The sequence below is a fragment of the Ovis canadensis genome, chromosome 1 (assembly GCF_042477335.2).
Source record: "Ovis canadensis isolate MfBH-ARS-UI-01 breed Bighorn chromosome 1, ARS-UI_OviCan_v2, whole genome shotgun sequence".
NCBI classification, from domain to species: Eukaryota; Metazoa; Chordata; class Mammalia; order Artiodactyla; family Bovidae; genus Ovis; species Ovis canadensis.
The window spans coordinates 249,799,704-249,811,976 of record NC_091245.1 but is presented as its reverse complement, the minus strand read 5'-3'; the positions used below and the strand labels follow the sequence as shown (position 1 = coordinate 249,811,976).

Genomic DNA, 12,273 nt, shown 5'->3' with positions numbered 1-12,273 from the left:
ATTTAGGAAACCCACAAAATTCTTATTATATACAAAATACATGTTACCATCTCTACTTTTATAAATCCAATTACCTTTGACAGATTCTTTTATTACAGCAACAAACTGAAGCCAGAGAACATCAGGATCAATTTCAACCCAGCCAGCCTGAGGATAAAGACTTTCTACCTATTAAGGAAAAGAGAAAATTTAGTAAAAACAAATCAGAACAAGTCAATAGCATATAGGCCTTAAGGGTACCAGTTAAAATAATTAAAAACAAGATTTTATTTATTATCTAATTCATTTTTATTGTTAAGGTGGAAAAAATATGAAATAAAAAGGATGATACACCAAAATAGCAGTTTTATTCAGTTCATGAAATTTACAGAAGATTTTATCTTTATTTCCCAGGCTTTCTACAATGAAAATGCATTATTTCTGTAATTTAAAAAAATGTCAAACTTAAAGGGAAAAACACAGCTGGACAGGATGCATGGAGCAGCTATTTGTAACCTCCAAAATGTATATGGTGGCAGGCAGACAGGGAAAGAAGATAAGAATCCAAATACCACCAAAGTGGTAGTGAGTTTCCCATTTTCCTGCTGGTATCACCTGGCCTAGACTCAAGGCCGCCTGAACACCCAGAAGCAGGTACCAAGGTGCACTAGAAAAGCCAGGAGAACACTTGTTAACACTCAAAGAACAGAACGAATCTCTCACTTTTCTTTTTTATCCACCATCTCCATCCTTTTATATGCTGGCTATCTCACAGTGGCAGCTACAGCAGTATCCACAAGCACCCCAAATACTGAGGGAGGTAAAACTTCCTCTCTCAGAACAGGTGCTGGAGACCCACCAGGGTAAGGTGATCCCCCTGTGGCTTTTTCCTCTTTGTGTCCTTCTGATGCCCAGCCTTGGATGTGGGCATAGAAGTGCCCTGCAGAAGCGGGTAGTGAAAGGTCCAGCTTTAGGTAAGAGGACCCAAACAAGGAGACTCAAAAAGTCAAAAAGTCCCAGGAAGATCTAGGAGAGGGAAGAGCTTGGGAAAGCCACTCCAGAAAGACGTGGATGCACTCCCAGGCTCTCCTGGAAGCGGCACATGCATGAATACACCCCTAGACAGCATTCTGTTGTTGTTTAGTCGCTAAGTGTCCAATTCTTTTGCAACCCCATGGGCTTGTAGCCCAGGGCTTCCCAGGTGGCGCTAGGGGTAAAGAACCTGCCTGTCAATGCAGGAGACTTAAGAGATGCAGGTTCAATCCCTGGGTTGGGAAGAATCCCAGAGGAGGAAATGGCAACCCACCACAGTGTTCCTGCCTGGGAAATCCCATGGACAGGGGAGCCTGGCTGGCGACAGTCCATAGGGTTACAAGAGTCAGAGAGGACTGAAGCAACTTAACACACGTGGACTGTAGCCAGCCAGGCTCCTCTGTCCATGGGGTTTCCCAGGCAGCAACACTGGAATGGGTTGTCATTTCTTTCTCCAGGATCTTCCCGACCCAGAGTTCAAACCTGCGTCTCCTGCATTGGAAGGTAGATTCTTTACCACTGAGCCACCGAGGAAGCCCTCCTAGACAGCATAGCAAAGCTGCTAAAAGCAGAACTTAAAAAAAAAAAACCACAAAAAACAGATCACTGCCCAGGTCCTGGGGCTTTCCAGATGGTGCAGCTGGTCAAGAATATGCCTGCCAATGCAGGAGACACAAGAGATACAGGTTTGATCCCTGGGTGGGGAAGATGGCAACCCACTCCAGTATTCTTGCTTGGAGAATCCCACGGACAAAGGAGCCTGGCGGGCTACAATCCGTGGAGTCGCAAAGTCAGACCCAACTGAGCACACACGCACTCCCAGGCCCCAGACCGATCACTAGGTGGCACATACGGCACAGGACAGATCTAAATAGCACTTCCAAGATCTTAAAAACAGAATTAACATTGAAATCAAAATCCAAGGAAGGCTGGTCAGACTGCGTGGCCCGAACACAGCTGCATTAACTGCCTATTAAAGAAAAATACCAACATTTGTCATAGGCCTTATACAAGACTCAGAGGTTTATAACATGATATTCGAATGTCTAGGATACAATCCAAAACTACAAGGAACATTAAGAATCAGAAAAATTTCAGCTCATACAGCAAAAGATAATAGATACCAGTATCAACATAACAGATAATTTTGACAGATTTTAAAGCTACTATTATAAAAATGTTCCAAGAAGTAAGGGTGAATTCTTTTGAAACAAATAGGAACATAGAAAGTTTTAGCAAAGAAATAAAAGACAAGGAAAAACAAAAATCTCACCATTTCAAAATTAAAAATACAATAATTAAGTGGGGGAAATGGAGAGATGCTGGTCAAAGGATACAAACTTTTAGATATAAGATGAATAAAGTCTAGGGATTTAATGTACAGTATAGTAACTAGAGTTAATAATAATGTATTATACACTTAAAATTTGCTAAGAGATTAGTTAAGTGTTCTCCACACACATACACACACAGATACAAATGATAACCTTGTGAGATGAAGAGTGGTTTAATTAACATTAATTATGTTATTTCATTAACATGGTATATGTATGCCAAAAGATCAGTTTGCACACCTAAACACATACAACTTTTGTCAACTTATCTTACTAAAACTGGAAAAAAATTAACTAGAAAAAGAAAATTATTAAAACACATACTGGATCAGCTCCATGGTAGAATGGAGATAACAGAAGAAAGTCAATAAGCTTAAAGACAGATCAACAGAAATTCTCTAATCTGAACAACAGAAAAAAAAAAAAAGAGAAGAAGACCTCAGGGATCTGTGGGACAGAGAAAATGGTCTAATATTGATGTCAGCAGAGGCCCCAAAGAAGAAAAGAAAGACTTCAGTGCCTAAACAAATTACTTAAGGGAAGTAATAGTGCTAAGAATTTCCAAGCCCAGTAAAAGATTTAAAATCTATATATTCAGGAAGCTTAGAAAATCCCCACCAGGATAAGTCCAAAGCAGTTCACAGCCAGGTCCAACATAATTTAAATGCTAAAAACTGAAAGCAAAACAAAACAAAACCGAAAGCAACCAGACAATAAATACACAGAATAATAATTCAAATGACTGTGGACTTCTCATCAAAACAAAGGCCAGGAAGAAGTGGCTCAACATTTTTAGAATGCAAAAAACTTTCATCTACAACTCCATATCAAAATCCTAGGATTTTTAATAGATATAGATATGATCATTCTAAAATTTACATGGAAAGGTGAAAGAACCAAAATAGCCAAAACAATACTGAAAAGAATAAAATTGGAGGAATCATACTACCCAATTTGAAGACTTACTCTAAAGCCATAGTAATCAAAATAGTGTAATTATGAAAACAGACAAATAAATCACGGAGCACAAGAGAATCCAGAAGTAGACCCACACGAATATGGCTAGTTTATTTCTGACAAATATACAAGCCAATTCAATGGAGAAAAATAGCTTTTTCAACAAAGTTGGAATAGACATCCATATGCAAAAAAATTAACCTCAGTCTTAAAAAACCTCACTTCTTACACGAAAAACTAACTCAAAATGGATCCCAGATGTAAATGTAAAACTGTAAAATGCTTATAGGAAATCACAGCAAAAAATCTTTGTGACTTGGGATTAGGTGAAGAGTTCTTAGACATGACACAAGTATGATTAATAAAACAAGAAAAACTGATAAAGCGAGCTTCATCAGAATTAAAAATGTGTGCTCTGCGAAAGATATTGTTAAGAAAATGAAAAAGCCAAGTACAGACTAGTTGAAAATATCTGAAAATCGTGTATTTAACACAGGATTTATATCCAGAATATATTTTTAAAAAAAAGTTAGAAAACAATTCAAATTAAAAAATGGCCAAAAAACTTGAACTAGCACTTTATCAAAGAGTACATATGGATAGAAAATATGCACATGGAAATATTCAACATCATTGGGTAAATGGAAATCAAAACCACAGTGAGATAACGCTACATCTAAAATTAAAAAAAATACTAACAGTATCAAGTGTTGATGAAAAACAGAACTCACAGACATTGCTGGTGGGAATGCAAAATGATGAGTCACTCTGGAAAAGTGTGGCAATTTCTTGTTAAGTTAAATATTCACTTACCATGTGATGCAACAATCCCACTCCTAGGTATTCATCCCAGAGAAACGAAAACTTACATTCACATTGATATCTGTATACAAATGTTTACAGCTGTTCTATTCAAGATCAACAGAAACAGAAAACAATGCAAATATGCTTCAGCAGGTGAATGAATGTGGTATCTTCATATAATGGATTACTACTCAGAAATAAAAAGGAATGAATTCCTGATACACACAATATGTATGAATCTCAAAGGCATTACATTGAAAAAACGTCAGTCTCCATAGGTTACTTACTGTATTTTTCCACTTACAAGATATTTTCAGAAGGACAGGAAAAAAACAAAAACCATAGTCATACAAAACAGATCAGTGGTTTTCAGAGATTAGATGTGGGAGGAAAGTGACTATAAACGGCTTGCACAAGGGTTTTTCGGTTACTTCCAACATGTACTAAAACTCACAGAAGTTATTCAGCAAAGAAGTTTCATCTTACTCTGCTAATTTTAAAAATAAGATAGAAAATAATCTTTGGCTTCAGGTTAAAACAATGGCCTGAACATAATTGTTTTATTTCCAATTCCTCTCAAGACTGCCATTAAACTAAAAACGTGAAAAAACGTTTATGCAGAAAGACAAGAAGAGAGCAAGGAAGCTCAGAGCAGGTTTTAACAAATGTCTTTAACACTCTCAGTGAGTGGGTAGGTGGTACAGGGCTAAGTACAGAGGAGACCACTGAATACCTCTCTACCCACTCAGATTATACATCTCTGTTCAACCCCTGGCAGAATCTCAGGGAGAACCCTGAAAATTAGAGATACCTCAGAAGACTGGGATGCCAGATGCTGCTGAACAGAGGGGTGATCCAATCTTTATAAGGACCCCCAAACTCCTTGTCCAGTCAGATCTTCTGCCCCTCCCTAACACAGCAGAAGTTACAAGATTTACTCTCTGGAGGAGCTGAACCAGAGACATTCTTTACTTGCAAATACTAGATACAGCTGAGAAAAGTAAGACATGGTACTGAAAATATGAATGGGTAACCAACCAAAGATCATCATTTAAGGAAAACCTCTAACACATAAGAAAAGGCCAAAATAAACAGAAAAAAAGGAACTGTGAGAAAACACTGACAATGTGAGGAGCATGAGGGTGACACAGAGATGACACAAAAAAAGAATCTATACTGTCAATCAATCAATATTATTCCCCAGTGAGCCCACTGGAAATAAACAGGTTTAACAAAGTCTATTCCCTTTCTGTAGGGACTGCCCCAGTGATAAGTCAATCCTAAAGGAAATCAACCCTGAATATTCATTAGAAGGACTGATGCTCCAATACTTTGGCCATCTGATGCAAAGAGCCGACTCACTGGAAAAGACCCTGATGCTGGGAAAGACTGAGGACAGAAGGAGAAGGTGACGACAGAGGATGAGATGGTTGGATGGCATCACTGACTTAATGGACATGAATTTGAGCCAACTCCAGGAGATAGTGAAGGACGGGGAAGACTGGCACGCTGCAGTCCATGAAGTCGCAAAGAGTCACACGTGACTTAGTGACCGAACAACAATTCCCCTTCTATCAAATAACATTTCTCTTCTTTCCATGCAAAATTTTCATGACCACAGACTGTATGTAATGACTCAACTGCAATAAATACTTTCGCATCCCCAAAAACTCAACACGGCCATCATCGTGTCAAGTCAACAACTTAGAGTTGGCAGAGGCACTCCAGGGTCACGTCCCCCCACTTCACCAACCCAGACAGCTCACCATCACATGTCACAACAGTTCAGAAGATCAAACTAAAATACAAGATCAAGAATATATTCAAAACTAAGAAGAAAATGTGTTGATTAAAAACAAAAGACAATGACCAGTTCTTTTCAAGAATGTACAGAGGGAACACAGTATTGGAAAGTCCAGTTTTCCTCGGAGTGGTCTTTCTGTCCTGTTCTTCCAACCAAAATGTTATTATTTTCTCACAATGGCATGATGTTCCAATGGGGAACATGATGAACTTTCTTCACTTTGAAAAACTAAAAATATCAAACATTCACATGTAGGATTTCCAAAGCTCTGAACACTACTCTCATATATAACACCAATATTTAAGAGTTCACAGAAAGATTTTTTTTTAACTTATTGGGACTTCCCTAGTGGTCCAGTAGCTAAGACTCTATGCTCCCAATGCAGGGGGCCCAGGTTCGATCTTAGGTCAGGGAATTAGATCCCACATTCTGCAACTTAAAAAAAATATATATCCCGCATATTGCAAGGAAGACTGAGGATCCTCTGTGCTGCAACTAAGAACAGTACAGTCAAATGAATAAATAAAAATAAATATTAAAAAAGAAAGAAAAAATACAACTTATAGAAAAAGGCTACAAACATGGGTCTCTGCTATTAAAAAATGAATACCGTAAGAAGTAAAATTAAAGTCTTCTGAGAGGCCTCAGTATTAGCCTTCTCATGTAAAAGTTCCTGTTTGGGATTTCCATTTTAATGAAAAGACCAATAAAGCCTATTTTGTTCATATCTCTAAAGAGTGATCTCTTCAGTTTTTCTTCCTCAAGCTATTTTTTGACTGCTGCTGCTGCTAAGTCGCTTCAGTCGTGTCCGACTCTGTGCGACCCCATAGACGGCAGCCCACCAGGCTCCACCATCCCTGGGATTCTCCAGGCCAGAACACTAGAGTGGGTTGCCATTTCTGTCTTCAATGCATGAAAGTGAAACGTGAAAGTGAAGTCGCTCGGCCAGGTTGGACTCTTCGCGACCCCATGGACTGCAGCCTACCAGGCTCCTCTGTCCACGGGATTTTCAATCAAAATCTATGCTAAGTGTGGCTTTCTATTATATATTCTTTCCAACATAATTTAGCAGAGGTGTAACTTTCATTTGAGAAAACAAATACAAGTTCTGTGTCTAATCCACAGAGTCCCATGAAGGAAACTGATTTCCTAATATTTTCCTAATATGACTAAATGTAATCCAATTATTTATTCTGTACCCAAGAAATAATAAACTAGGTGCTAAGAAGCTGGATTTAGAAAAGGCTGAGGAACCAGAGATCAAATTGCCAACATCTGTTGGATCATAGAAAAAGCAGGAGAATTCCAGAAAAAAACCTACTTTTGCTTTACTGACTATGCCAAAGCCTTTTGACTGTGTGGGTCACAACAAACTGTGGATAATTCTGAAAGAGATGGGAATACCAGACCACCTGACCTGCCTCCTGAGAAATCTGTATACAGGTCAAGAACCAACAGTTAGAACCAGGCATGGAACAAGAGACTGGTTCCAAATTGGGAAAGGAGTACATCAAGGCTGTATATTGTCACCCTGCTTATTTAACTTATATGCAGAGTACATCATGAGGAACACTGGGCTGGAGGAAGCACAAGTTGGAATCAAGATTGCCAGGAGAAATATCAATAACCTCAGACACACAGGTGACAACCATCCTTATGGCAGAAAGTGAAAAGGAACTAAAGAGCCTATAGATGAAATTGAGAGAGGAGATTGAAAAAGCTGGCTTAAAACTCAACATTCATAAAACTAAGATTATGGCATCTGGTCCCATCACTTCATGGCAAACATATGAGGAAACAATGGAAACAGTGACAGACTTTCTTCTCTTGGGTTTCAAAATCACTACAGATGATGACTGTAGCCATGAAATTAAAACATGCTTGCTCCTCGGAAGAAAAGCTATGATCAACCTAGACAGCATATTAAAACACAGAGATATTACTTTGCTGACAAAGGTCCATCTAGTCAAAGCTATGGTTTTTCCAGTAGTCATGTATGGATGTGATAGTTGGACCATAAAGAAAACTCAGCGCTGAAGAATTGATGCTTTTGAACTGTGGTGTTGGAGAAGACTCTTGAGAGTCCCTTGGCCTGCACGGAGATCAAACCAGTCAATCCTAAAGAAAATCAGTTCTGAATATTCATTGGAAGGACTGATGCTGAAGCTGAAACTCCAATACCTCTGGCCACCTGATGTGAAGAACTGACTCACTGGAAAAGACCCTGATGCTAGGAAAGATTGAAGGCAGGAGGGGAAGGGGACGGCAGAGGATGAGATGGTTGGATGGCCTCACCAACTCGATGGACCTGAGTTTGAGCAAGCTCCCGGAGTGTGTGATGGACAGAAAAGCCTGGTGTGCAGCAGTCCATTGTGTGCAAAGAGTTGGACACGACTGAGCAACTGAATTGAAGAAGCAATGTAGGTCAAGAAGACCATTTTTCCCCAAAAAATCAAGATATCTGAAGCTAAGGACCAGTTGCTGTTGGTTTTTTTCTGATTTCTTTTTTTTTTTAGCTGGTTTTTTTTTTTTTAGTTTTTTATTTTTTTAATTTTAAAATCTTTAATTCTTTTGTAGACCAGCAATTTTTAAGACATAATTAAAACAACTTTCTAGGGAAAAAATGACATACAAAGTAAAATCCCAAATGTTTTACTACAGTCAACAAATATAAAATGACTTTGCCAAACTGCTACACAAATTTCTAAATCTTAGCTTCTCTTTCAACCCCCGCAGACTGTGAACCACGCTTTCAGAAGTGCTGATGCAAACTCCTATCAGTTTGAGAGGCATTGCTTTCTACTCCTTAATTTAAGATACAATGCTTCATCCTCGAAGGGCAAGGAATTTTTGTATTTTTATCTACTTACATACCTTTCCAGACACCTTCACCAGTTTTGAGTCTGGGCAGACCATTCTAGTCTCCTGCTACTTAACAGCAATCTTGGTTCATCTTTGAGACTCTTACCTCATTTCTAAAAATAAATAATGATTTCTCCCAAATTATACAGCAACTATGAAATTTGTTATCTTCTTACAATTTTTGTATCCCTTTGGTTCTAAACACTTCAACTCCTTTAAAAAAAAAATCACTGCTTAAAACAAAAGTACTTTGTGTCTAGAATTATAAGGGAGACTGTGAAAAGTATCTTTGTGTTCTGATAAAGACTCATAAAGAGATAAGCAGTACATAGTCCCTGAAGGAGAAAATCTACCTTTCATCTGTCCTTTCAGGTGGGGTTAGGGGTGGGGTATGTGGTGGAGAGGTGGGCAGTGTTCATGCACAGGTGAACAGGTCTCTGTTCTGGTCCTAAAACCAGAATGAGGAAGTCCTCAAACAAACAAACAAAAAATGCTCAAAGCATTCTTTCGGCTGGACCTGCTCCTGGGCAATCCCTGCAGGTAAAAAACACTTCTAAGGGGATGGGAAGAGGTGTAGGAACCAAGCAAATGAGGGAGTCCAGTGCTGCTGGGAATGGATTAGGTAACTAACAGCTTCCCTACGGTGAAATTACTAACATAAATATGTTGAGGGTCTTCCCGGGTGGGCCACTGGTTTAGAGTCCATGCTCCCAATGCTAGGGGCCTGGTTGGGGAACTAGATATTGCATGCTGCAAGTAAGACTTGGCACAGCCAAATAAACTTTTTTTTTTAAGATGTTGGTATTGGAAAGAAGAGTAAATAAAAATATCATATGGAATTCATATTATTTTTTGTTTGCTGGCAACTATAAGAAATCAACACTTCATGGAAACAAGATCAGACGAATACCAACCTGTTAGTTGCCTTACTAGTAACAACTAATGACTTGGGAGGTTTCTCAAACCAGAAAAAGATAGTTTCATGAACAAGACGGAAAGGAGAAAGGTAATGACAACACAGCCTTCAAAACTTGTGCAATACTTATATTCCTGGAAATCAGTTGCTCTGCACTTTGAGAAGCAGTTCATGATAACAACTGAATGACAAACATAAAGTTAAATTCCATTAAGTCTTAAAAATCTCAAATGTAAATAAAGACAGGGTTGGAGGTCTATCAAGGAAGCGCAAGAAAAACCAAGCAAATCAAAAAGCACCTTCTCTGGCTGGATTCGCGTAGCCAGCCCGGCCCTGCCCTGCCTTTCACCGCAGTCCCACCCAGGTAAGGCCAGAGAGCCGAATCCTCAGGTGAGCGGAAGCGAGTGAGTGATCGGAGGTCACAATCCGAGCCCCTAATGTCTTCAGCCAGGACCTAAAGAGCGCGCAGGTTTCAGGCTGGCCCGGGGACGGAGTGCGGAGATCTGGCCGGTCCAGGCGCGCCGCTCAGGACCGAGGGCCCGCGGTGCCGCAGGTGGCCGGGTCTAGGCCAGATAGGCGGTCCAGCCCTCTCGCCGCCCAGAGACCAGATCCCGGGCGCCCTGCGCGACCTAGACCCGCTGCCCCGACGCCCGCTCCCCGGTCACCTTCTGCACGCTGGAGCCGCAGATCCGTGCCGCGCGGTCATAGACGTGGCAGCGAATCATCGAGCTGCCTACGTCCACTCCCAGCACGAAGCCTGCGCGCCGCGAGTCCGGCGCGCTCTGCTCCGGGACCGTAGACTGTTCTGACATCCCGACCCGCACGCCTCTCTCCCGTAGCCGCCAGCCGAGCGGACGCGCTCTAAACTCGCGCACCTCAGGGGCCGAGCGCGCCCCGCCGGGCCGCCGCCCCCGGCCCGCCCCTCCGCGAGATCCGGCAGCGACCCCGCCCCTGCCGCGGGCCCCGCCCCGACGCCGTGACGTCATGGCTGCGCAATGACTTTTTGCAAGAGAGCCCGCGGGCCTGGGGGCCGCGCGGGGAATGTGGAGGTGAGCGGGAAGGTGGTGGGTCCCTGGAGTCCGGGCCACCCGGCTCCGCCCCGTTTTCCAAACACCAGCCTCTCTCAAAGTTACCTTGGCCGGTAATTTTAATGATTTCCCTCCTAACTCTAAGCGCCCTGCGACCGAGCCCGCATTTCTTTTAACTGGTTACATATTATGAATCTATTTAAGAAAAAGAGTAACCTGAAAAGAAAAAAAAATCGGCCGAAGGTATTTATTCATAAACTGAAAGTTTCTCCCCAGGACTTATCTCCCCAGAAAACCTGGCAAGGTTTGCTAAATGAAATAACGCTCTAGAACTTCCCCAGTCCTCTGGTGGGGCAAAAGGGACAAAGTGCTGGGTGGCTGTTATTTCCATCAACCTCCACCCCCCAGTGACTGCTTTTTCAGGAGTCTGAAAGTCCCTCGGGAGGTCCTTTACCTTTCACTCGAGCTTTAAGGGCGTGGGCTCTTCCACGCATGGGACAGGAAGGAGGCCTGTGGAAAGTTCGAGTTTCCTGCAGCTCTGGTCACCAGCCTGGAACCCAGAGGGATTCCCAGGTGGCAGTCCAGCTCCCAGTTCCATATCTGTGGACAGTGAGGAAGTGTTCACGTCTTCTTCAGCTACTTTTCCACCAACACTACAAAAAACCCAGTGCCTGAACATATTCAATATCTTTTTGTAAAATTATGGATATGTGCTCTTGGTGAAAAAGTTTTAACAGTGTAGCTGCTGCTAAGTCGCTTCAGTCGTGTCCGACTCTGTGCAACCCCAGAGATGGCAGCCTACCAGGCTCTTCTGTCCCTGGGATTCTCCAGGCAAGAACACCGGAGTGGATTGCCATTTCCTTCTCCAATGCATGAGAGTGAAAAGAGAAAGTGAAGTTGCTCAGTCGTCTTGGACTTCGCGATCCCATGGACTGCAGCCCACCAGGCTCCTCCATCCATGGGATTTTCCAAGCAGGAATACTGGAGTGGGGTGCCATTGCCTTCTCCGTTAACAGTGTAGAGTGGTATATTAATTAAAAAGCAAAAGATACTCGTTTTGAACCACACAGTTCTTTTGACCAACTTGTCATGTTAACCCACTTAGTTTCAGCCCATTTGACCAAGTTGGGGGTCTTTGGCCATATTACTTGCAACTTGGAACAAGCACCTGGAAGAGTATGGTTTGGGTTTTGTCTTTGTACCCTGTTCTTGTCTAGAAAGGGGAAAGCTTAGTCATTCAGTCAAGTCCGACCCATTGCAACCCATGGACTGTAGCCCACCAGGCTCCTCTGTTCATGGGATTTTCCAAGCAAGAATACTTAAGTGGGTTGCCATTTCCTCTTCCAGAAACCCTGTTCCTGCCTAATAGTACTGATTTGTTCCAAATGGTCCCGGGGCTGCTTTCACCAGTGGTGGCCATTTGGTGAGTCATCTACTATGTTAATCCCCATATTGTAATTTGAAATAAATGACTAATGGGTCATGGAGTCTGGCTGGAGTTCTATTAGAAAGAGAACTAATAGGATAGAGATTGAGACATATTTTAAGGAACTGGCT

At 41.7% G+C, this 12,273-nt stretch overlaps 1 protein-coding gene across 1 annotated transcript in view; it reads right to left on the bottom strand.

Annotated features, from left to right (window-relative positions):
• GK5 (glycerol kinase 5) overlaps nt 1-11,759 on the bottom strand; it is an 81,726-nt gene extending 69,967 nt beyond the window's left edge. Inside the window, exons 1-2 of the mRNA XM_069563707.1 lie at nt 10,354-11,759; nt 75-168 (exon numbers count right to left, since the gene is read on the bottom strand). Coding sequence (XP_069419808.1) covers nt 75-168; nt 10,354-10,674 — 415 coding nt within the window. The 5' untranslated portion in view covers nt 10,675-11,759. The remainder of the gene's footprint in view (nt 1-74; nt 169-10,353) is intronic.
• Nucleotides 11,760-12,273: the final 514 nt, after the last annotated feature.